This window comes from Molossus molossus, unplaced genomic scaffold, assembly GCF_014108415.1.
Source record: "Molossus molossus isolate mMolMol1 unplaced genomic scaffold, mMolMol1.p scaffold_m16_p_10, whole genome shotgun sequence".
Lineage (NCBI taxonomy): Eukaryota > Metazoa > Chordata > Mammalia > Chiroptera > Molossidae > Molossus > Molossus molossus.
In genome coordinates this window covers 67,685,446-67,711,064 of record NW_023425345.1, presented here as the reverse complement: position 1 = coordinate 67,711,064, position 25,619 = coordinate 67,685,446, and the positions used below count along the sequence as shown (strand labels likewise).

Here is a 25,619-nt window from a genome sequence, read left to right as displayed (position 1 = left end):
AATTTTGTTTCCTAACCCCTCTCTTTCCCTCCTAATGAAACCTCTCTTAACGCCTGCTTACCACAGCAGTGCTGAAGCTGCAAGGAAGCGCTTTCCAATCAGAATCTCGGAAAGGAAACGCGTTATTTAAATCAACCCAATAACAGAAAAGAGTAACCGATTGGTACCCACAGGTGGCTAGGAGGAAAATTTTGCATTTAAAAAGAGGATTACCTGACGGAAGGATTTCAGGAAACTTGGAACTTTTTATTTTTTATGGGAGGTGAAAAGAATTCCCTGAACTCCTCACCTCCATCACTGAAACCTTGCCTCGTCGGTTTAAAGCGGATTGTGGGAGGAGACATTTAAAAAGCACGTTTAATTAATAAACTCGAACTACAGAACTAGTTCGCGCCCCCCCCCCCCCATTTGCACCAAGTGGCCTCTGCGATCCTAACGACCTTGGCTGTCCTAATCTGGGAGTGAACACTCGCTAGAGAGAGGGTTCACAGGGGAAGACCGAAGCTCAACTGAATTAACAGGATATTTTCATTTGAATAAACAACTCAGTTGTTACGTCCCCGCTGAGCACAGCTAACTTGCAGCCCTCCTGGAGGGGCGAGCTGCGGGAGTTCAGCACCGGGCGAACCCGCGGCAGGACGCCCGAGGGTCAGGGGCCCCTCGGCGGGGCAGTCTCCACCACCAGCCGCTGGACCCCGGGAGGGGGCGGTGGGCTGATCACAGAGGAATTGGCAGTTTCCGGGAGGTTGGGGAAACGACCCCGAACACAGACCAGGCTTTCCGGGTTCTACACCCCGGGAAGGGGCGGCGGGCCCGTCCCCACCTGCGGCCGCGCGGGGGCGTGTCCCGAGCCGCCCAGGGAGGGGCACGCGGGCGGGGCGGGGCCCCGGGAGGCGGGGCCGCGAGGCGCTCGCTGCCCGGGCCGCGCCAGGAGCCCGGCGGGGAGGCGGCGGGAGGGGCCGGGAAGGCTGGATTGAGCGGCGGTCGCAGCTGCAGCAGGACGGCCCGTCGGCGGCTCGGGGCCGCGCGCCGAGAACCTCGCGGGGCGGGCGGGCGCGGCACCCCCTGCCTGGCCGCCTGCGCCCCGGGGAGGCGGCCGGCGCGCGACTGGACCAGCAGCATGAGCAGCGGCTACAGCAGCCTGGAGGAGGACGCCGAGGACTTCTACTTCACCGCCAGGACCTCCTTCTTCAAGAGAGCGCCCCAGGGCAAGCCCCGCTCCGGCCAGCAAGTGAGTGGTGCTCGCGGCGGGCGCTGCAGCCCCCGTCCCATCGCGCCCGGGGGTCCCTGGGCGGCGGGACCCCCGACGCCACGTGTCTACGCGCGGCGGGGATGTTCGCCGGGAAGGAGGGGGGCGGCGGAGAAGTGGCTTTTGCCCCTTTGGATGCTAGGGTCGTGCCTTGCGTTTGTGCACGTGGGCGCGCGGGCGAGCGCCGGGGCGCCCGGGGCCAGGGAAGAAGGAAGGGCGGGGAGGCTGATGGCCGGCTCCTGCCTCTGCGCCAGATGGCCTCTGCGGCTCCGCCTCGGGCGGCTGGCTGCGGGGGAGCAGTTCCCGGCGAGGAGGCGTCCCCTGGCTACTCCCGGAGTTTGCCCTGCGACCCGGGACGCCCTTCGCGCCCCTGCAGTCAACGGTCGGGACCTCGCGCTGCCCTCTGTGTTGGTTAATTTGGTGGCCTGTGGCCCCCTGCGCGGCTCGGAGGGCTGTGTAATAGCTGGGGGTGGCCGTGGTGACCTGGCGTCCCCTACCTTCCAGGTCCGCGCGCCTCTGGTGGGGAGGGGGCGCTAAGAGAAACGCGGGGCCTGACGATAGTAGGCGCTCACTAAATCTTGGGTGCGGGTGTCAAGGTTGTTCATTTCCTGTAAAGTCAACTTTATAGGTTCCTCGAGTCTGTTTTGCGAACAAGTTCCTGTGATAGGTAAATATTAGCGGGCGAGAGCTGAGCCTTAGGCGGGTTTCTTCCTTTTTTGGAGGAAGCATGCCGTGGGAAGCATGACTTGGGAAAAGATGGTCAGGGAATTTAGGCCAGTTTTGCCGACCGTGGCCGTATTTTGCAGAGAGGCTTTCCCCAAACCGGGCACTTGGGCTGGACTTCTAAGTCTGGCTCTAGAGCCTGTGGCCTCCTGGTCCTGGAGCCACACCAGGAAGCACTGCCAACCCAGCCAGGCTCACATCAGATTAGAGAAGGCTGTAATGGAACAAATTGGTTGCTCTAAAAACAACAGGCGTGCACCAAACATTGCTATCAAACTTAGTCCTGGAGACTAGAAGCAAGGAAAGTCCTTAACGGGTTGATGATGAGCTATGGGACCGGTGGGGACCAAGTAATGTGCTAGGGTTTCCTTGCCAGATCTTTGAAGTTTCTTGAACCACTTTCTGAGGTCAAATTTCTTTTTATGATGAGGAAGTTCTAGTCTTTTCGATCGGTCAACTCCCAAGCCAGAAGAAGGGGAGAGGGGCTGATGATGGGCAACAGTGATCCCTAGTGAAGTCCTGGTGCAGTAGAGGTGGTCCCCTCTATTTCTACTGTTCAAGTCTGCACTGTTTACTAATTAGTCACTTTAAGTGATGTCTTAGCCATCTCAGGCTGCTGTAAAAAGTACCATGGCCTAAATAAATGTTTGTTTCTTACAGTTCTAGAGGCTGAAAGTTGGAGATCTGGGTGCCCCATGGTTGGGTTCTGGTGAGGACACCTTTCTGGACTTCCTGGCTTGTAGACAGCTGACTTCTTGCATTGTCCTACATGAAAGGGCCGTCTCTCTTACTCTTATGAGGACACTAATCCCATGATGGGGCCACCTTATGACCTGATTACCTCCCAAAGGCCCCCACCCTCTCTCTGAATACTATCACTTTAGGGCTTCGCCATATGACTTTTGAGGGGTCACAAGTATTCAGTCCATAGCAGGTGATCTCTTGTTTTCAGTAGAGTGTATTTCAATGGCGAGTGTTTGCTGTGAAGTTTGGAAATCAGAAATATCCTCCTTCCCCCCATCGGTTATGGAAGAATTGCATTCTATTGTGCTCGTTTTCCTTTTCTTTTCTTTCTTTCTTGGCCTCCCCTTTCTTTTTGTTCTTTACTTTGTATTTTTCTCCTTTCACTTATGTTGCTATCACCATTTGACACTTGGACTAGAGCTTGTCAGAGGTGGTGATGGTTTGAAGTCTGTTTTCCAGAGTTGACTAGTAATCTGCAGAAAACTTGCTGGTTCTTGGATTCTGCAGGTGTGAAGATGCTTTAGTGCTTTAAAATAAAAACATCTCCCCCTGGCGAGTATGTCTTAGTTGTTTGAGCACTGTCCCATGTGCTGAGAGGTCGCTGGTTGGATTCCTGGTCTGGGCACATGCTGGGGTTTCCCACTTGGGGTGTGCAGGAATTAGCCAATGTTTCTCTTTCTCCCTTCCTCTCTAAAATCAGTAAAAACATATTTTTAAAAATTATGTTTTTTCTGGGCTTATAGAGGTATAATACACTATTTGTGTTATACTCATTAATGTAATATTTATCTAACATTATATGCATATAATGTTACTTATTTAGTGTTTAGGATTAGTCTGACATATGTATTGTGAAGTATTTTGCTAAAATCAAGACAGTAAGGCCTAGTTTTTTGCTTGGAGAGCTTAATATGTGTATTCTGAAGCTATATTGCCTGTATATTTTCTCTTCTAACATAACACATGCTGACTTATAGGACTTATTTGCCAGGTGGAGAAAGAAATGTTCTAAATTGAATTCTCGTAGGTATTTTGGTTTATTTAAAGAATTGATTGTTAAATTTCTGATAAGATTTATGAGTTAAGGAACTAAACTTGATAGATATAAAGCTAGACAGTCTTAATAGAGAACATTTTTTACCTAAGGTTAGATAAGCCATTTTCATTTTAGTATACTGATGATGATAAGAATAAGGTAAGCACTCTGACATAAAATAGTAGCGAAAATCACCTTTTCTCTAGAGAGGTGGAAAGACAAGTGTTGCCGTAAGGTTCTATTACTGATCGTAGTGATTTTTATGATGCTGACTCACCTGATGGACAAGCCAGGAACATGTAGTTTTAGAACTCTTGAAAATATCCAGAGAAAGCAAGATGTTAGCAGGATGGGGAGAAAGGGGGAGGGGGTGAGAAATGTCTTTCTTCTCTTGCCAGGCAAAGGAACATAGCTCAACTTTTTTTCTGTCTCCAACAATAACAAAAATTTTACAGATATAAAGCAACTGTTACCATTTTCTTTCTTATTTTATGTTGGTATTCCCACCCCCCTCCTTTTTTTTTTTTAAGAAAAAGGGTTAAAAACCAGTATGGAGGATGTGAGGGGAATGAACATGTAGCCTGTTTGTGGCAGTTTGAATGTCACGTTTATTGGTCACAGGGCTTCAGTCAGTGCCCAACACACAGTGGTTGGTCATTGAATATAGTATTAGTTGAATGAATGAACGCTTTCCTGGTTTGATGATAATTGGCTCCTCACACGGGTTTTAAAATATACTCTATCTTAAGATTCCAAGGATCCTCTGGAGCATTAACATAGTGAAAGGCAAGGCCTTATTAAGTGATATGTTTAAGGCGCCACATTTCGGGGAAAGGCTGGAACTCAGTTTTCTGACACAAATTCCACTTTGCTTTTTGTTACTTCTTGTCTACAAAAGTAATTTAAAATTTTTGAATTTCCCTTTGCAAGTATGGACATCTGTCATTTAGGAGTTTCTTAAAATGTTGACCCCCTTCCTTTTCTGCATGCATCTTCAGTAGTGTTGGCCCTTGTGGGTTCACTGGGTTGTTGTTTCAAGCAGAAACAAGAATGTGGGCAGTTCTGGAATTCGTGATTCTCTGTGTTTCCAACAAATTCAAGCTACCTGTAAATACAGGGTGCATTCCCAAGAGTAGAAATTGATCGAAGTTATTAATCTGTTGGAATGCATCTTACTCTGGAGCACATCTTACTCAGTACCTAAGGTGGTCACTTTTCTCTCTGACCTTTTGGTAGTTAACAGGAATAAGGAAGTGAGACACTTGTTTTTGCTTTAGCAGTAGAATAGTCAAGAGTTCTTGTTTTTGTTTTTCAGTATAATTGAATTAAAATATTATGCCTAGCCATTGTGGCTCAGTGGTTGACCCATGCATCAGGAGGTCGCCAGTTTGATTCCTGGTCAGGGCACATGCCCAGGTTGTGGGTCTAATCCCCAGTGAGGGGGCACGCAGGAGGCAGCCAGTCAATGTTCTCTCTGATCGATGTTTCATGTCTTCTCTTTCCCTTTCTCTCTCACTAAAACCAATAAAGAAACAAATTTGTTTCCAAATTATATTATTCAAAAAAATTATTGCCCGGCCAGTGTGGCTCAGTGGTTGAGCATCGACCCATGCACTAAGAGGTCACTGGTCTGATTCCCAGTCAGGGCACTTGCCCAGGTTGTGGGCCAAATCCCCAGTGGGGGGCATGCAGGAGGCGGCCAATCGATGTTCTCTCTCATTGATGTTTCTATCTCTCCTCTCTTCCTCTCTCTCTAAAATCAATAGAGAAAAAAAAGAAAAAGACCTCATCACTTCATGATACTAAAAAAAAATTATTGAATTTGTTGGGGCGACCTTGGTTAATAACATTATATTGTTTTCAGGTGTACAGCTCTATATTATATCATGTGTATATTGTATTGACTACCCAGAGTCAGGTGTCCTTTTGTCACCATTTATCCCCACTTTACCCTCTTCTACCTTTCGAGAGGTCTTGAAAAACTTGAAATTATCTTCTGAACCACTCTCACTTAAAAAAAAAATTGATTTGAGAGAGAAACATCAATTTTTGTTATTCCACTTATTTATGCATTCATTGGTTGACCCTTGTATGTGCCTTGACTTGGGATCAAACCCCACAACCTTGGTGTATCTGGACAACACTCTAACCAAGTGAGCTATCCGGACAGGGCCCCACTCACACTTACAAAAAAATATATATTTTTTTTATTGATTTTAAGAGAGAGAGAGAAAGAGAAAGGGAGAGGGAGAGAGAGAAACATTGATTGGCTGCTCCCAGCATGCCCCCTACTGGGGATTGAGCCTACAACCTGGGCATGTGTTCTGAATGGGAATCAAACTGCTGGTGACCTTTTGGTGCATGGAATGATGCTCAACCAACTGAGCTACACCAGCCAGGGCTTCACTCACACTTTTAAAAAAGTTATACTGAAGAATAATTGAGTAAGGCAGGACTGAGAGACTCCACATAATAGGCTTCAAGTTCACCCTATGGGTTCTCCCCTTACTGCAATTGAAATATTTTTGTGGCTCTGTTTGGTTCTGTCTTACTGCTAGAATCAACAGTAATGAGTTACACTACTGTATTGAGTGTTTCCATTAGAAGTTTTGGTGATAGTATAGATGTTTCACAATATCAAAAGTATTTTGGCTATACTGACTTTTAAACCCCTAGATTATTATTATTATTTTTTCCATTTCCAGTTTTGTTTATTTGTGTCCTCTCATTTCTTGATAAGTCCGGTTAAAGTTTATCAATTTTGTCTTTTCAAAGAACTTGGTTTCACTGATAATTTGTAATTTCTTTTAGGCTCTGTTGTTTCTTTATTTTTTTCCTTATACTCACTTTGGACTTTGTTCTTTTTCTGGTTCCTTTAGGTATTAGGATAGATTGTTTATTTGAGATTTTTCTTGTTTCTTGAGTTAGGCAATACGTTTTACTCTTAGAATTGCTTTGGCTCTGTCCCATCGATTTTTGGGTTGTGTTTTCCTTTTTATTTGTCTCAAGGTATCTTTTGATTTCTTCCTTGATCTTTTTGTTATTCCATTGATTGTTCAGTATCATGTTATTTAGCCTCCATGTGTATGTGTTTTTCAGTTTCGTTTCCTTGTTATTAATTTCTAGATTTATACCATTGTGATTGGAGAAGATGCTTGATATGATTTCAGTCTTCTTAAATTTGTTGAGACTTGTTTTGTGGCCTAACATGTGTTCTGTTCTGGAAAATGTTCCATGCACTCTTGAAAAGAATGTATATTCTGCTTTGGAGTGAAGTGTTCTAAAAATAGATATTAAATGTATCCCATCTAATATGTCATTTAAGGCCACTGTTTCCTTGCTGATTTTCTGTCTGGATGCTACCTGTTGACGTTAATGGTGTGTTAAAGTTCCCTACGATGACTGTTACTATCGATCTCTTCCTTTTGCCCGTCACTATTTGCTTTGTATATTGAGGTGCTTCTACATTGGATGCATAAATGTTTACAAGGATTATAGCCTCTTGTTGGTTTGATCTCTTTATTATTATGAAATGTGCTTCTTTGTCTCTTGTTACATATAGCCTTTTTTTTTTTTTTTATCCTCACCCAAGGACATTTTTGCATTTATCTTCAGATAGAACGGGAGGGAGAGAAGGAGGAAAAAAGAGAGAGAAACATCCATGTGAGAGAGACACATCAAGTGGTTGCCACCCACATGACCCCAGTCGGGGCCAGGGACAAACCACAACCGAGGCACGTGCCCTTAGCGGGAACCAAACCCGGGACTCTGACCCGTGGGCTGACACTCTAACCGCTGAGCCAAACCGGCCAGGGCTGTTATATTCTGTTTTTACATAGTATTGATCTATTGGAATTTTGTGTTTGTGTGAGCAAGACTTACAAAGACTCACTCCTTTACCTGAATTTCAAAAGAAAATTAGTCACCAGTGTCATATATCGTCATATAGGAACAATACACTCTTTACTCTGTTTTTTTCTTCTGGCAAACGCGGAAGATTTGGAAGTATTTGGAAAGCAGTGACACAAAATATTTATGAAAAGAAAAGCTAAAAATATCTAATAATGTGGTTATTCTTCTTAGACTTCCTTTGGCAGTCAGTGCCTGTCATAACTGTAAACATTCATTTTCTGGGAGGAAAAAATGAGGCTGATCAAATGCTTTGTACTGTGGCTTGATCACCAGCTCTTCTTAGCCCTGAGCAAGCAGCTCCTGCTCCCACATGAAGTGGCTGCCTTTTCATAAAGGCCCCAGTTTGAGGCTTGCTTTCCACTTCTAATTTGGCCCAAGGCCATTAGCTAGCTGGCCCCTCTTCAGCAGGGATGGGGAAAAGACCCAAATGGGATATATGATAGCTGCATGCAGAGGACCTGCTCAGTGAATTGACATCTCTTAGCTGACTTAGCCTGTTTGCATCCTTGTCTCATTGAAGAGCTAATATACAGGGGTGGGGAACAGTAGGTTTACAGTTGTGAGTACGTGAAACAGTTTATTCTTGTATTATTATTTATTAATTATTGCATTATTTTCCATGTGAACAACTGTGAACCTACTTTTGCCCACCCTTGTCCACTGCCTAATAGGAGGTCTTATTTTTGGTAAGCAAACATTGCCTGTATTACAGGGCCCAGCAATTTCATGCAACAACTTTTAAATAAAAGCGCATAATGGGGAGTCATGTCAGCTTCATCTTGGTTCCTTTTGGGATCCAAGTAATTCCTCATCACAGAACTTGGGCCTGAAATTGCTTCCCTCACTTTCCCTTCACATGTCAACTGACACGACACCTCGGAGAACTCTTCGTAGACCACCAGTCCAAGTAGGCCCCCCTTGCCTTGTCATGCCCTCGGCTCTTTTCCTTCATAGCAAAAATTATAATGTGTTATATTTTCTTCTCTTTTTAAAAATGTTTTTATTGATTTTTTCAGAGAGAGGGGAAGGGAGAGAGAGATAGAAACATCAATGTGAGAGAGAAACATCGATCGGCTGCCTTCTGGACGCCCCCTACTGGGGATCAAGCCCGCAACCCAGGCATGTGCCCTGACCAGGAATCGAACCGGGACCTCTCAGTCCATGGGACGACACTCAATCCACTTAGCCACACTGGCCAGGCTTTATTTTCTTTAATGAGGGTTAAGACTAGCATGTTTATACCAACACATAAAATAAATGCCCAGTCCTTAGTAGGTAAATGAAAGCCTACTCCTTATTCAGAGTACTTGGTACTCTTAATTTTCCTTTGTATGCAAATGTACACAATTTTCCGCCCGCCCCCATGAGTATTCACAGTATCTTACATGTAGTAGTCATTTAAAAATGGGCGATATAGTTGATGTTATTACTAGTTAGATATAAATCACTTTGTATATTTCCCCCTTATTTTAAGAAAGCCCATCATTCATTCGGGCATTCAACGATTTATTGAGTCTTTACTTTGTGCCCCACACATGTGGGCTTGGCCCTGGGGATAGAGCAGTGGACAAAACGAAGTTCTGGCCTCATTTAGTAATATTATTTTGAAGAGCTCATTTAAACAGACAATACATCTCTCTAATTTTCCTGTAAGGAGCTTGTTCCTTTAGTGTAAAGGAAGCTTTGCACTGTTCAGTTTTTCAGGAGCACACCCCTTGAGTAAAGTGTGGTGTGGAAAGGTAGGCTGAGAATGTATCCCTGAAAGACTAGTCACTTCCCCGTTGACACCTGTCCTAAAATTGTAAATGACTGTGGTCCAGCAGACATAATCATGCCCAAGGACATAAAATGCATTCAACAGAGTTTAATAAGTCTGAGCAGAATTTACCCAACTTTTGAACGAGGTTAACTGTCCAGGTTACTCTTAGTCAGTTCTGGTTTGGCTATCAGTGGCTAGTCAAATAGTTTTGTTTACTTGTTATTTATTTATTTATTTATTTTTAGTGGAGAGGGCCAGAGATGCACTAAGAAGGATGTCAGAGTTCATAAAAAATGGCCAAAATGTGAAATACATGTAAAAATGTTATATAAGTGATTCTGAAATAGAAGTGACCATCGTGCTACCGCTGTGCTGTCCGGTACGGTGGATGCTAGCACGCGTGGCGCTTGTGCACTGGAAGTGTGGCTGGCTTGAACGCAGGGGTGTGCTGTAAGTTCGAAATACACACTGGATTTCCAAGATGAAGGAGAATATACAGTGTACCACAATAATTTTTAAATATTGATTATATGTTGAAATGATAATATTTTGGCTATATTGAGTTAAATTAATTTTTACCTGCTTTTTTAAAAATCCTCACTTGAAGATATTTTTCCATTGAGTTTTTGTTGTTGTTGTTGTTTAGATAGAGTGTGAGGGAGGAGAGGGAGAGAGAGAGAGAAAGAAACATTGATGTGAGAGAGACACATCAATTGGTTGCCTCCCACACCTTGGGGATTGAGATATGTGCCCTGGACCTGGAGTCGAACCTGAGACTCTTTGGTTGAAGGCCGATGCTGTAACTGCTAAGCCAAACGAACCTGTTTATTTTTTTATTTTATTTTATTATTATTATTTTTTATCTTCACCCGAGGACATTTTTGCATTTATCTTCAGATAGAATGGGAGGGAGGGAGGGAGGAAGAGAGAGAGAAACATTGATGTGAGAGAGACACATCGACTGGTCGCCACCCACATGACCCCAACAGGGGCCAGGGACAAACTGCAACCGAGGTACGTGCCCTTAGCGGGAACTGAACCCAGGACTTTCTGGTTCTCAGGCCAGTGCTCTAACCGCTGAGCCAAACCGGCCAGGGCTTTTTATTTTATTTTTTTTAAACATGTTTTATTGATTTTAAAGAGAGAGGAAGGGAAAGAGAGAGAGAAACATCAATGTGAGAGAGAAACATCTATCTGCTGCCTCCTGCATGCCCCCTACTGGGGATCAAGCCCAAAACCCAGGCATGTGCTCTGACCAGGAATGGTACCGGGACCTCTCAGTCCATGGGACTATGCTCAGTCCACTGAACCATACCAGCCAGGCATGACCTGTTTATATTTTAATGTAACTATTGGAAAATTAGAAATTGCAAAGGTGACTCACGTTATATTTCTGTTGGACAACAGTTTGCTAAAGCAGAGCTGCTAGCCTTTGCTATTAGGGGTTTCAGTTGGGTGGGGAACCTTTTTTTCTGCCAAGGGCTATTTGGACATTCATAACATCATTCTCGGGCCATACAAAATTATCAACTTAAAAATTAGTCTGTGGTCAGGCTAATTTGGTGAGGCATGTAATGTTAGCTGGTATTGATTTGAGGGCCTTCTGCGGGAGTCGGACACTCCCCACCCCTGGATGGGTGCAGGTGGCTGGCTGGCTGGAGGGGAGTGTGTTGGGTTGGCTTTTCTTTGTGAAGGGGAGCTTACCCTTCACCGTTGGAAAGAGTTTCTTGGATCACACATACCAACATTTTGGAGTTGTGAAACGTGTGTGGAAGAACTTCCTTCTATCCTACATTCAAACTGCAACTTCTCCCTTAGTTTACAGAGAATAGGGCTCATTATGTCATGGAGTATTAAAACAGCAAGAGGACTATGCATTTTATGGCCTGTAATTGCTTACTGCTGCTACATGATTCAGTCAGCTAAGAATAATTTAGTAATTATATAGTGCAGCACTCAGTTCCTTTTCCAGATGCTAAACAAAGTGAGATAATTAGAGAACGAAAAAGGATGAATTTGGGAATTGGAGACCAGAAGAATAGATTTAGAAGATCTTGGATTTAAGAGATTTAGAATGTAATCAGCAAAGTATTTTCATGAAATTAATACCAGTTGGTGTGTGTGTGTTAAGATTATGAAGATGGTTGTCTAAATTGATTTCCCAAGTGTCTGTTGAATACCCCACATTGTGCAGACCGGTGCTAGGGATTTGGGGAACAACACAGATGGAAACCTGTTCTCAGGGAGTTTAGTTAGTAGTCTGTATAGATCATCTCATCTGTTGTAAAGAGCAAGATCTTAGTTGGATATTTGCTCCCATCTTTTTTGCTAAAAATTCAAGTAATTATTTAGTAATATGCTAAAAAAATGGAGTAATTTCTCATAAGCATGCTCCCCCCCCCCCCCCCAAGGACTGGAAGCTTTGAGTTTTATGGATGGTTAAGCAATATGTTCTTAAATTTTTTTCTTAATAACAAGAGTGCTATAAAAATCACATCACAGAGTTTGGGGGGAAATGGTCTATTATCTTACTGTCGTAATCCAAGTATAATTTTGTGGCATTGTTTCCTGGTTTTTTTCCCTCTGTCTGTTTTATATGTGTATAATCGTACTGTACTGGTATTTACACACTGATACACCTAATACATATAACAAAATTTGCCTCCTAACCATTTTTAAGTGTATAGTTCAGCAGGGTTAAGTATATTTACATTGTTATGCATCCAATCTCCAGAACGTTTTTTTTCATCTTGGAAAACGTCAAACTATCCATGGAACAGTTCCCCATTTCTCCCCACCCTGCTCCTGGCAACTACCATTCTACTTTCTGTTTCTGAGTTTGACTGTTCTAGATAGCTAATATAAGTGAAATCGTATAAAGTATTAGTTTTTTGTAACTGGCTTATTTCACTCTAAGTCCATCCATGTTGTAGTATATGTGATAATTTCTTTAAGTCTGAACAATATTTCATTGTGTGCCTATAACACATTTTTATCTACTTGTCAGTCAGTGGACATTGGAGTTGCTGCCACCCTTTGGCTCTTGGAATAATGCCACTGTGAACACGGGTGTGTGCAAGTATCTTTTTGAGATCCTGCTTCAAGTCTTGCCAATACGTACCCAGCAGCGGCATTGCTGGGTCATATAGGAATGCCGTTTGTACTCTTTGAGGAATACCATAGTGATGAATTTGAATCCTGCTATTTAAACTTAGAATTATGAGGTGTTCCTGCATGATGTCAGCTATCATTTTCAGGTCCATGTTGTATTTTCTTGAATAGGCATTATTCCCCAAATATTGGAAAATTGGATGTTTTTTATTTTTGCTACTGCACATAAAACACTCTAGTGAACATATTGAGAAGAAACCTTTTCCATTATGGGTTAATTTTTTAGGACAGATATACAAAATGGAGTTTTACTGAGCATGAAGGTATGACCATTTTTATGGCTCTAAAGGCCATATTTTTAATTAGTTTCATGCACCCTTAGCTCTACTGGATATAGTCATTAGAATAGAGGGGAAAACTTTGTAGAGGTACCTCGTTATTATTTAATTTGCCTTCCTTGAATTAACAGCGAATTGAGTATATTTTGTATTTCTAACTGGATCTTCCTCTTGGTGTGAGCATTGTTCATGCGTGGCCTTGACCATGTGTCTGTTAGGTGGGCGGAAATCTTGAGAGAACACTGCTCATGAGTCCTGCATATACATATTTAGCTTGGTAGATGCTTCCCCTTTTTTGTGGTCAGCTGAATTTCAGGTTATTTCTTTGCTTACTCTGTTTGCACCAAAGGCACTTTACATATTCTGGCATTTTGAAATACCTTACATGTGTTTCAGACTGACGTCACTGAAACAAGGAACAAAATACTTGTTACCCTTGTAATTATGGCACAGGAAAGGCATTGCTAAGAAAGCATCAGCGTCCCGTGAAATACGCTGTGGGATACAGAGGGTGGGGAGCTGATGTGTCTCCTACGGGGCATGTCAGAAAAGGGCGACTGGAAGTGCCTGTTTATCTTTGAACTTCAATACATTTAGTGCCAGTTTCCCAGCCACTGCGGGGAATGAGGAGGAACCTAGGTTATCTTCTGAGTACATTAGGAAGTAGGAGAAACCACTGAAATCCCCACCTGCCAAAGAGGATCTTTATACTGTTTACTTATGAGCTTATTGTCTTTGGTTGAAAAGTTGCAAGTAGATGGACTCTGGCATCGCTGTGTACTTTCAGGCTTGCCTCTGATGGGAATAGTTGCTCAATCTCTCCTGCTCTGATTAACCCCGTCTTGCCCTGATTTAATTTGTTCCTTCTTACAGAGTCGTTTAAGTGACACTTTAAAAAGATGTGAAAAGTTATTTCCAACTTTAGATAGATTAGGAGCCCTCCTTAATCATTCTATTCTTAGACAACTCAAACTTACTCTGAAAATTTCCCCCAAATGCTTGTTTAGAGGAATATTTTTTGATATTTTGCCAGTGAAGGCATAGAAATTTATGTGTATATAATATACTTCTCAAAGAACAAAACAAACACCGCCCCCCCCCATTATATGAAAACATAGCTGCATGAATTACGAAGGAGGAAGAATACCCACACTACACCACATGAAGTTAACATTCCATAGTGTTGTACAGCTAATAAAGCATTCCAAGGGAATTAACATTCAGATGATTTCTCGGACTCTGATTTCAGTGGAACGTTGGGATGAGAAATGAGGCCGGCGGAAGTTTTATAGGGTCAGGCCTTAAGCAGATGCAGGTTGCGTGGCAGAGGTGAATTCAGGGTGCTTGACTGTAGTCAGTGATTTCCCAGCTATGGGAAAATGTAAATATTATGTAGATGGTTTAAAGAAATAATATTATGCCCTGGCCGGTTTGGCTCAGCAGTTAGAGCATCCGCCTGCGGTCCGGAGAGACCCGGGTTCGGTTCCCGCTAAGGGGGCATGTACCTCGGTTGCAGTTTGTCCCCGGCCGTGGTTGGTCGTGCCGGTGGCAGCCACTCGATGTGTCCCTTTCACGTAGATGTTTCCCTCTCTCTCTCTCTTCCTCTCTCTCCCTCCCACTCTATCTGTGCAAAAAATGGAAAAATGTCCTCGGGTGAGGATTAAAAAAAAATAATAATAAAAAAAAATAAAGAAACAATATTATTACTTTTAACCATTTAAAGTCTGTTTCTGTTTGTTTTAAACAGGTTTGTGGATTTTTTTTTTTTTTTGCCAGTTTTCCTTTGGGGGAAAGATATTGCCCTTTTAAAGCTTTCTGAAGCATGAAAGTTGCTGTCCTGCTCTCCCTGATGACGAGCTGTGGCGACAGGTGACATGGTGCAGTTGGAATGAGTGGGGCGGTGCTGCTGAGGGAGGTGGGCTTTGGTCCTTGGCTGTCCTGTTGGTCTCTGCTAGAGGAAGTTTGTTCTATAAATTGTACCCAAAGTATGATCATTCCTACCATTTGGTGGAGAGGATTTGAAGGTAGAACATGTAGGGAAGGGGAGTACCTGTCAAAAAGGCAAACCCAGCATCTGTATCAGCAAATCAACTTAAAATCCATACCCACCAGAGGTAATTCTGTACAGTTTCAAAATTAACATTACACTGGATCTTGATCTCTTGGGGTGAGGGCTAAAAATTCTCTTACTATTGAGAAAAAGAAAGGGGAACTGGATTTTGTAATGGGCTAAAAAATAAAAAAGGGTGTGTGTATTCCTTTTTAAAAATAAATATGTTTTTACTTATTTTTTAGAGAGGGAGGAAGGGAGAGAGAGAAAGAAACATCAATGTGAGAGAGAAACACTGATGGACTGCCTCCTGCATATCCCACACTGGGGATGGAGCCCGAAACCCTGGCATGTGTCCAACCGGGAATCGAACCGGGACCTCTCAGTCCATGGGAGGATGCTCAATTCACTGAGCCACCCTGGCCGGGCAAGGGTGTATATTCTTAATTAATTGATGATTGACTGTAAGTAGCTGTATAAGGCAGTTTGAGTTACTTGAGTGCTGTGTTATCTTGGGCAAGTCATGGCACCTCTTTAAGCCTCAATTTCCTCAGACGTAAAGTCGCAGCATTCCTGTCAAATGATAAGCAGTAGTAAATATTCATGATTGTTATTTTTAAAAGGTTCTAGTATATGATCACGTGCTTTTCATGTCAGGGTGCTAGGCTGAAGGGAGAACTGATAGTGGTTTGAGAAATTTTAAGTGAACTAATACTAATCCATCCAAAGAATAAAAGATGGCAGGCAGTTACATTGTATCTCTTTGGTTTAAGTGACCAAAATGAATGGCTAATCTCAATGTAATTGATTAGGAAGGAGCTTCAGCCATTCCTGGATGTTTAATATTCTCTTTCTCATCTTTGTCTCTGATCTCTGTCTCTGTGGTGCCTTTGTTTTCTGGAAAAGGGGATATTTCCTTCCGACCAGGCCTGAGGCCATCTATCAGAGTCTTCACCAACTTCAGAATGAGCGGGCATACGAAAGTATGGTTCTTTTGCCCACTAGTTGATGTATAAATTAACACATTGTATGAAAGTTATTTTTTCTTTTCCACTTCCTCTGTTTTCCCTCTCTTATCTGCCTCTGGCAGTAGGATTCTGGCTCCCGTTTCTGTGAGGCTGCTGGATTGACCCGTGACAAATTCTGCTTCTTCCTGGGGGCTTTCCTTTTTCTTCCAGAAGGTTTAGGTCACCTGATGCTCATTGTTTAGGGACTTAGTCACTGTCTTGTTTCTGGTTTTTGTAAGATCAAATAAAATGACGTCATTTATTTGAACTGTGTAACACTCTGCAGAGGGAGATGCTGTGGCTGTCAGAGCCCAGTTCCCCGCGCTGTGGCTGGCTTCCCAGCCCTCTGCCTCCCACCCACAGAGCGTCTATCTCCTCTCTGAGGGATTTCAGCCGTGTTGAACACGTCCATAGTTCAGAAACAAGCTTGCTTATGCAAAATTTGAATGCATGCATTAAAGAAGCTCAGTGAGTCATGTGATGTGTTTGGCTAACTCTGTAAAACTGGTATGAGTGTTGGAATCTGGTGAGAAACCTCTTCCTTGGGCCATGTGAGTCCCCTGGGGTTTGCTAGTCCCTCTTCACTGCCAACCACCCTTTCCTGTGGTTGGTGTCTTACAATACATTGGTTGTCTAAAACTGGCTTTATAGTCGAAATGCCATTGTGAATATTTATAATCACTTAACAGTTTTTAAAATGTGATTGAACTGTAGTATGAATTCATATAAAGGACTTGGAATGTTATCTAGCATATGAGTACATACTCAATATAGACTGTTATTATTTCTAGTGGTATTAGCGTTATTAATTAAAATAAGTTTGGAAGGAGATTTTGCCTCCATTTTAACGGAAGTTGCATATAAGGTTACTTGACTCCTGCGTCTTCTTAGCTGTTTCTTCCTTGCATTGGCCCCATCCTTTCCTCCTTGGCGAGATTTGGCTTTATGTTCAGGATCTCTTGGTGGTCCTTGTCCAGCTTTAGTCTAGTGATAGCACCTTGCTGGGGCGAATGCCCACGTGAACAGGTGCAGTTAGCCTTCCCCGCTGCACCCGGTCAGTGTGGATGACGTATTTCTTCCTGGAAACCTGGACCACTCTGCCATTTGCTGCCCTTTGTGGTGTCCTCACACAACCTGAACTTCGTCATCCTTTCGGATGGGTGTGGAGCAAACACTGTGCTTCTCTCTCAGCTCTTTGGAACGAGGAGGAGACAAATGTAGGAAGGAACATTGAAATGCCTTTTATGGTTCTGGCTAGGGGCAGAAGTCAAAAAGGGATTGAACTTCAAATTGACCCCTGGCACTTCAGCAATGGCCTCGAAAGGGAAGAGTTGGTGGGAGCTTTTACTTTACAGTAGGAAAGTCTAGGGATCTGGAAATGGGAGACTGTCTTGGTTTTGGGTCTGGCATTTACTAGTTCTGGGAGCTGGAGCAGGTTCCTTAACTTCTTTGAGTATCAATTTTTTAATCTTTAAAACAGATATAGGGGCATTAAATGAAACAATGTACGTGGACGGTATTCCTAGATTATAAATAGTCGCATAATGCAAGTGTGACAGCATCACAGTTATGTTTAGAGACTAGACTATAAACTTTTCTCTTGCTTTTAATATATATCTCATTTCTTGTAAATTGGTTATACCTTCTCAGTCTGCAGTAATATTGGAGCTGACACTTACTTGATAAAAAATTGTTGAAAAAATGAGTTTATTCCCCCATCTCATTCATTTATGTTTATTTTTACCTGCATAGTAGCGATTTGTGTTTGGGAACCTGAACAATTATAGCTAAGCAGCAAGTTTAAATTACTCTGTGATTCCATGGTGGTGTTGATGAAGCCCTCGGATGCTTGAGAGAAAGATGACCATCTAGCTCATTGTTGGATGCGTGAGGGAACTTGAGCAAATTTAGTTTTAAGCCTTCCAGATTATCCTGTCTGAGTGTCACGAGGGCAGACCACGTCTGTCTGGATCATCACTGCTAGTGCGCCCGGTACAGGGCACGGGAGGGGGCCGTCAGTATTTGTTAATTAACTACCTGATTTCCATTTGATCAGACTCGTGTCAGAATTATAATCAAAAAGAAGTTGGCCCGCCCTGGCCGGTTTGGCTCAGTGGTTGGAGCATCGGCCTGTGGACCAGAGAGTCCCGGGTTTGGTTCCCGCTAGGGGCACGTACCAAAAAAGAAAAGAAGTTGGCTCAATGCAGTGAAGCAGATTTCTTTTGGTTTTAGGGGGAGTAATAATAAAATGAAACATGGTAATCAATTCTGAATCATGTGAAAGTGAGACATTTAGGTGAAATGGAAAGTGTCTGGGGCTGGGGATGTGGAGACGGGGTCCTAGGTCTGGTCTATTATTAACCAGCAGAGGTAACTTTGGAGAATTACTTAACCACTTCGAGCCTGTTTCTTTCTCAAAGGCCCTGTCCAGTTCTGTGACAGATTTATTCTAGACCCGAATTCCTGATTGGGGGAAAAGTAACAGAGATAAGGCTTGAAAGGGATCCCATGAAATGGATTAAGATGCCAAATGAATTGGTTTGGAAATAGCTAGCTTAGGTCATGTCTGGTAGGGTGGAGTTGAAATTAAGTGAATTGATTAGTCATCAGTGTTTGAGAAATAAGTATAATATGTAAAATTATTTCTTTTCTGAAAGAGGGAATGTTTTGAGAAAGAAACCAAGGGGGCTTGAGTGGTGTATTTAATTCATCCATACATAGTGCCCACAAGCCAGAGGGAACACTTAATAGTTCTGAACTTCTGTAGTGCAGGAGGTGTTGATACAATGTCAAGAAGTATTTAGGGAGGAGCCCCCCAGCTGTGCCACACTCCTCGGAGACTGGGCAGGATGGATGAACGAGGCATCTGCTCACTCGGAATGCTGGGACAGTGTAGTTAGTCACTGTGCTTCCTGAAGGCTAAGTGCTTGTGGGCTGGTGCAGCACTTTTTTGGGAGTGAAGGATTATTCATTTCCTTTGAAAGTTTCAACTTTTTTGTTTTTAGTGTCTCCTTTATTCCATCTGGTCTGCACATACCCTTGCCAGGTAAATGTTCTTAGGAAACTTCTTTAGCAAGTTCAAGTCTGTTATAAAACATCAGAGTCGATAGTCTAACACCACATATCCAGATGTGAGGCTTCCAGAGGCTGCCGCCCCCTTGCCCACCTCTGTGTCGAGCGCCTTACTCAGTCTGTCTGCTCCCAGGTCCTAGAATCCCACCCAGTCCGAGGCTCATTTCTTATCATGTCTGGTCCTCTGATGGCTAAACTTTAGTATTACCTTCCTGCTATGAATGAAAACTCTTAAGGGCTAGGGATTTTGGCTTTATAGAGATGATTCATGAGTGTGATGATTAATTTGATTCATTATTGAGACATTGTCTTTCCTGGGAATAATTATTTTGAATCTGAGCCATTTATTTAGAGTTTTTCTCTCACTTGATTCAAATTTCATGCGTACTTCAGGGGCTGTTTCAGCAGGACCCCAAGGGGAAAGATAGTTCCTCCAAATTGGACTTTAAAACGTTGGAGGGACTACTGATAATTTAAGGCGACATAACTCTAACTCCGAAGAAATCGACTAGCTGGAATGACTCCTTTTAATCTCAAGAGTCTGAGGTTTTCTGCTATTTAAGCTAGCTGGGACATGCTTAAGTGCATAATAATACGAAGTTTTGTTTTCAGCCATGGAAATCATAAAAAATTATTTTTCTCGTGACTCCCAGTTCTTTTCATTAAACACATCCTAGTATCCCTGAAAAAATGGGATGCATTTTAGATTGGGAAAATATGTGATGTGATTATGTGAAGAGATGTCTGGTGTAGCTAGCTTCTCACATGTTGTGTTCATTTGAACTTGAAATTTTGGCCGTATGAAAATGAGTATCATGTCAGAATGGTTTAGGTGCACTGACGTGTTGTGTTAGTATTTTGTGTGAAGCAAAGCACTGAGCATCCAGATCCTAAATGTTACAGTTATTAACATTATTTGAGTTCTCTCTGAATTCACACATAAGCATTCCATGAATTTAGGCACTTAATGATTCTAACACTTTTAGTGAACAGAAGGGAAAATGTGGGCTGAACTGAAAAGTAATGGATTCCCCCAGATGTATGATTTGTCACCAAAAACGATAGCAATCTAAAGTTGAAAACCTGCTTGGCAGTTTCGAACCTTTCTTTGTGGCTGTCAGAACATGTATCCAACTGTGACCCCTTCAGGACTAAGTTCTAGCCAGTCCTCAGTGGGGAACGAAGGCAGAGAGAGTGGGGATCCGGTGGCGGAGGGGCCAGGTTGGAGATATGGGTAATTGGGAGGATTTGGTAACGTTGAATGTGGGTGTTGGGGTGGTGAGAGAGGAGGCAGGGATGAATTGTGGGTCTCTGGCCTGGGTGGCAGGAAGGTTGCTGCTGTGACTCACCAAGAATAGGGATATAGAAGAAAAATCAGGTTTGGGAGGGAGGCTAAGTTCCCACCGTGGACTGATTCCAGGCGGTAAATACTGAATGAGTGAGTCTGGGTGTGTATTATTTGAGAGGTCTGCAGGGTATCAGAGTTTGCTGGGCTTGTGCCGAAGACAGAGAAGGGAGACCTGGCCCGGGGGCGAGCTCCGGACCGTGTTGAAGCCATGAGGCTGTCAGAGGGAAGCCTGGGGGACCCCAGCATGGAAAGGGTAGGCGAAGAAGAAGGGTGTGGCCCTGGATACAACCAAGGTGAGCCGGTAGGGGAGTGGGAAGAAAACCAGGAGAGAGGGGGTCCTGGGAGCCGGGGTGGGGCCGCCGCAAGACAGGGGCTTGGTCAGTGGGAACAGTGCCACGGGGGTGTCCCTGGAGCCCTCGAGGCGAGTCTCGTCAGGTCAGCGACCTGGAGAGAAGCGAACTGGACGTGCGCCCGCCGCGAGAGCCCGAGGGAGCGGCTGGGGGTGAAGCGGGACAGTGCGGGCTGCTCTTTCCTGAGCGGGGCTGGGAGGGGAAGGGCCGGGGCGTACATAGGAGGCCGGAAGGTGCAGGGGGGTTCAGTGTCGTTGTCGTCATCTTTAGACGAGGGACATGAGTGGAAAGAAAGAGCAGGTGTCGGTTGTGCGGATACGGTTGTGCGGATACGGGTGAGGGAGAAGGGTTGTGAAGGAGAAGGCTGCCTCCCCAGCGCGAGGGGTGGTGTTTGGAGACGTGGGAGGAGGCGGTTAAATCCGGACACGCACTCGGTTCGGGGGGTGGTAGGTGACTGGGAGTCTGCTGAGTGGCAGGTGGGCGTTGATGGAGGAGGTGGGTGTGCATGTGGGTGGAGAGCCGCCCCCAGGCCTGCAGTCGAGGGAGCAGGGCTGGTTTTCCTGGAGGACCAGCTGGTGGTGTGGGCGGAGCAAATGGTGCCACCCCGTGGATGAGGTCTGGGTAAGGAGGAGCCATTTAGGGAGAAGTAATGTGGTCAGAGCTATGATTTTGAAACCGAAGGCAGCTCATGGCAGAGTTAGAGAGGAGCAGGGACATTGTTCATAACCTGGGAGAAGGTCACTGGGGCAGCTGCAATGGGAGAGGTGAGGATTCCAGAAGCTGTGGGCAGATTGGCACCCGATTGACCAGTGCAGGGAAGGAGAGGAGGGTGAGGGGGGCAAAGGAGAGGTGGGGAAGGTGCCCGAGTGATCGACATTGCCGTTTAGGCTCCAGAGGACCCCGGAGGGGGAGAAGCAGGTGTAGTGAGGGGTGGGCAGTTCGGTGTTGGGCACATTTACAGGACAGTTGTGTAGCCTCCAGCTAATGACCAGAACCAGGGGTCTGGAGCCCAGGAGAGTGGTTGTGGCAAGTGACAAAGATTTGGAGCAAGAGATCCTCATCCTTGAACTGGAAGTAGTTACGATTCATTTGAAGAATTGAGAGAAAAATAAATCTTTTTTTTTTTTTTTATCCTCACCCAAGGATATTTTCCCATTTTTTGTACAGATAGAGTGGGAGGGAGAGAGAGGAAGGGAGAGAGAGAGAGAGAAACATCGACGTGAAGGGACACATCGAGTGGCTGCCACCTGCACGACCAACCAGGGCCGGGGACAAACTGCAACCGAAGTACGTGCCCTTAGCGGGAACCGAACCCGGGTCTCTCCGGACCGCAGGCCGACGCTTTAACCACTGAGCCAAACTGGCCAGGGTGAGAGAAAAATAAATCTTGATGTGGCTATGGACTGTAACAATAAACTTCTCAAACCACATCAGTGTGTTTTTAACTTTCTTAGAACAAAGCCTTTAATGCCAGAATGTGGACAAGCCCCCCAGATAGCTGAAAATGAACACCACAGGATGTTCAGAAATACTTTTAATAAGTTTCAATAGAAATATGCTGTTATCTTAATGGTTTCTTCCCTCTCGGGTTAATCTGTTTTTTCAATCCTTTTGTTTATTGTTGTTGATAAGAGACTTCAGAGGACTGGTGGGGACTAGCTGGTTGTAGTTTTGAAAAGTCTCTGAAGGTGAAATACACTGTGTTGACTGTGGTATCATTGCATTTTATTTCCTGGATTTGGTGCCAGTGGATACTTAATAATTAGATATTTTAATGCAGTGTCCAGAAAAAAATCCAGCCCTAGCCAGTTTGGCTCAGCGGTTAGAGCATCGGCCTGTGGACCAGAGAGTCCCAGGCTCGGTTTCCACTGGGGGCACGTACCTCGGTTCCGGTTTGTCCCAGGCCCGGTTGGGGTCGTGTGGGTGGCGACCAGTCGATGTGTCTCTCTCACATCGATGATTCTCTCTCTCTTCCTCCCACTCTATCTGAAGATAAATGCAAAAAAAAAAATGTCCTCAGGTGAGGATAAAAAAAAAAATCCAAAGTGGTTTTATATCTTGTTTTGGTAAATAGGCTGATTACAATTTATATTTAGTTAAATATTGATTTGTAGAGCCTGCTTTGGGATTTCCCATAAAACGACATTTTTCTGCTTCCCCAAATGTATAACCAGGTAATATTGCTGCGTGGAAATATTAATTAAAACAGAAATGAATTCTCTAAATCTGTGGGATTTCCGGCAGTTTGGTGGGTATTCTAGAATTTGTGTGGGGGTGTGAGTGATACCGAGTGTTCTCCCCAGCCCCCTGTTACTCTGTCCAACTGTCTGTGCTACTTCTATCTTGATTTAATGCTGTAGCAGAGATTACTCTTCTGCTTTTTATGGTACCTACATTTATTGAGGGTCTGCTTTATTCTCGGTCCTTGGCTCAGGGGCAGAGAGGAAGGAGCCAGCACCCCTGCCCTCAAGAGCACGCTGCCTGGTGGAAAGTCATAAAGAGCCATTGTGATACTGCAATTTATAACAAGAAATATATTTGTTCCTGGAACAAGAGTCCAAAAACCCTTGAAATTTCCTAAGTGGTAAGGGCTATAAAAGTGAGAAGAGTGTCTTTTGGTATTCATAACAAGCCCCTTTCAACCACACTTCAGTTTGTTAAGTGAGGTGACTTTTGAAAACCCCTAAGTATTCTGGAGGCTGGTTGCCAGGGGAACCAGCCACTTGATAGGGACCAGAGATTGAGCTCCGTCCCCTATGCCAGTGATTTAATCAATCATGTCTATGTAATGAAGCCTCCGTAAAAATGCTAACTCATGGGGTTTGGCAGCTTCCTGGTTGGTGAACAGGTAGAGGTGCTGAGAGGGTGGCACCCCTGGAAAGGACGTGAAACCCCGAGCCCCTTCCTGTACACCTCACTATGCATCTCTTCCTTCGGCTGTTCCCGAGTTGTGTCCTTTATCATAAAGGGGGTAATAGTAAGTAAGAAAGCACTTTCCTAAGTTCTGTGAGCTATTCTAGCAAATCATCGAGCCCTAATGGGGGGATCTTGGGATAGTCAGAGAAGCACAGGTGGACTTGCCTTTGGCATCTGAAGTGGGAAGGAAGTCTGGTGAGACTGAGCCCTTAATTAACCTCTCGGGTCTGTGCTAACCTAGGTAGATGGTATTAGAATGGAATTACATTGTAGAACACCCAGGTGATGTCTGCAGAGACTTGCTTGGTGTGGGGGGAAAACCCCGCACATCTGGGGTCAGAAGTGAAGTTCTGTGAGTAGTGGATCAGAGAGTACAGAGTTTTTTCTTTCAGCTGTAAAAAGACCGTTGTTGACACACGTGAAAGAGGCACACTGTTTTGTTTTATTTTTGGTACGTTCTCCTAGCGGGAACTGAACCTGGGACTCTCTGGTCTGCAGGCCAAAGCTCCATCCTCTGAGCCAAACCGGCCAGGGTGGCACACTGTTGATATCAGTGGTGGCTCCTGTTTGTAGTGTACTTACAAAGCATTTTACCTTTGTAGGTTCAGTTCATCCTCACACCAACCCAGAGAGGCAGCCAAGGTTATTCTCTCTGCACAAAAGAGGAACAGAGAGAGGTTAAATAGAGGAGCCAGGATTAGAAGCTGGGCAGTCTGGTATGAGAACCCACACTTTTACAGAGTGGGGGAAGTGTCTGTTTAGGGTGACTGTGTCGCATTAGCAATAATTAGGATGAGGACTCAATGCTGAGTGCGTGGAGCTTGGGCTGGGGGTTGGGGGACAGTGGGAGGGGAAATTATAAGGTTAAGGTTAATTAAGCCTGGATGGACTAGTCCGAAGTCAGGAGGTAGAGGGTGATGGTGGAGACGGGGTGGGGACCAGATTATGAAAACCTTTTACATCAAGGTTTACCGTGAAATCCCTAGAACTATATAGTTTTGCATATATTGCATATTTACTGTGGACATTCAGATGCAGCCTAGGACCTTTTAGTGTGTATGTAGCATTCTTATTTTCATACTGATACTGTTCATTGTCATGTACATGTATAACATAGGTGGAAATTGTAATGCTTATAATGGCAGTAGCTCACAATTCCAAAGAAGTTGGGGATTTCTGTGTGGTTTATTGTAATTTAGACAGCAGTCTGTAACTAGTAGGCTTAGGAAATTTGTTTTCAAGGAGTGGTAAATGAAGTTGTTCTAGAAGCTGGTTGTATGTTGCTGCATTTTTGTTTACCTCTCAGATCAGAAAATTTAAAGGACTTGGGTGTGTTCCAAAAATTAAAATAAGTGACTCACACCCTCATTGGCACACTGAGGTTGCTCAAATGTTTGTGGTAAGTATTACTGAGCCAGGGAACTTAGTACTACATACAGTGGGTTTATTACCAAAGAGTGCTGCTCCTTTTGTATAAGGAATTCTCTGGGATCATATGGGGAGACCAACATAGTATGATGCCACAGCTGTGTAATGAGCATAGAGCGACCTAGAAGAGATTAAGATGAATACGTCTAGGAGACCCATAAAAAGACCCTTCATTGATTTATATGTGCAGCTGTTGAGCAGTGGTCACCTGGAGACCAAATAGAAAGGTGCAGACCTGACTGGAATACCTTCTGGAGGTGGGAGGAGCTTGGCTTTGGGTGTTGGAAGGCTAGAAGCTCAAACAGTGACTACTGTCTTATTTTGTTCTGTAGGAAAAGCACTGGTTTCTGTCTTGAAAAGGTTTAGATCGCCTCAAAAATGCAGATGTTTATAGACTTAGTTTCAGAAATGCCACATACGTCTCTCTAATAGGGATCAGTCAACTCCAGGGATAGGTAGGTGGCGTGAGTAGTTAGTTACTTTCTAGAGACAGTGCCCAGTATGTCTGTGAGGTCGGGATAGCTCTCAATTTAGAGTGTTCCCTCCCACTCTTTCTCTCTAGTTATCAAATCAGAT

General features: G+C 44.1%; 1 protein-coding gene across 1 annotated transcript in view; it reads left to right on the top strand.

The window, feature by feature from the left end:
- Window positions 1–995: 995 nt before the first annotated feature.
- RASSF3 (Ras association domain family member 3) overlaps window positions 996–25,619 on the top strand; it is a 79,668-nt gene continuing 55,044 nt past the window's right edge. The window contains exon 1 of the mRNA XM_036252375.1: window positions 996–1,231. Coding sequence (XP_036108268.1) covers window positions 1,121–1,231 — 111 coding nt within the window. The 5' untranslated portion in view covers window positions 996–1,120. The remainder of the gene's footprint in view (window positions 1,232–25,619) is intronic.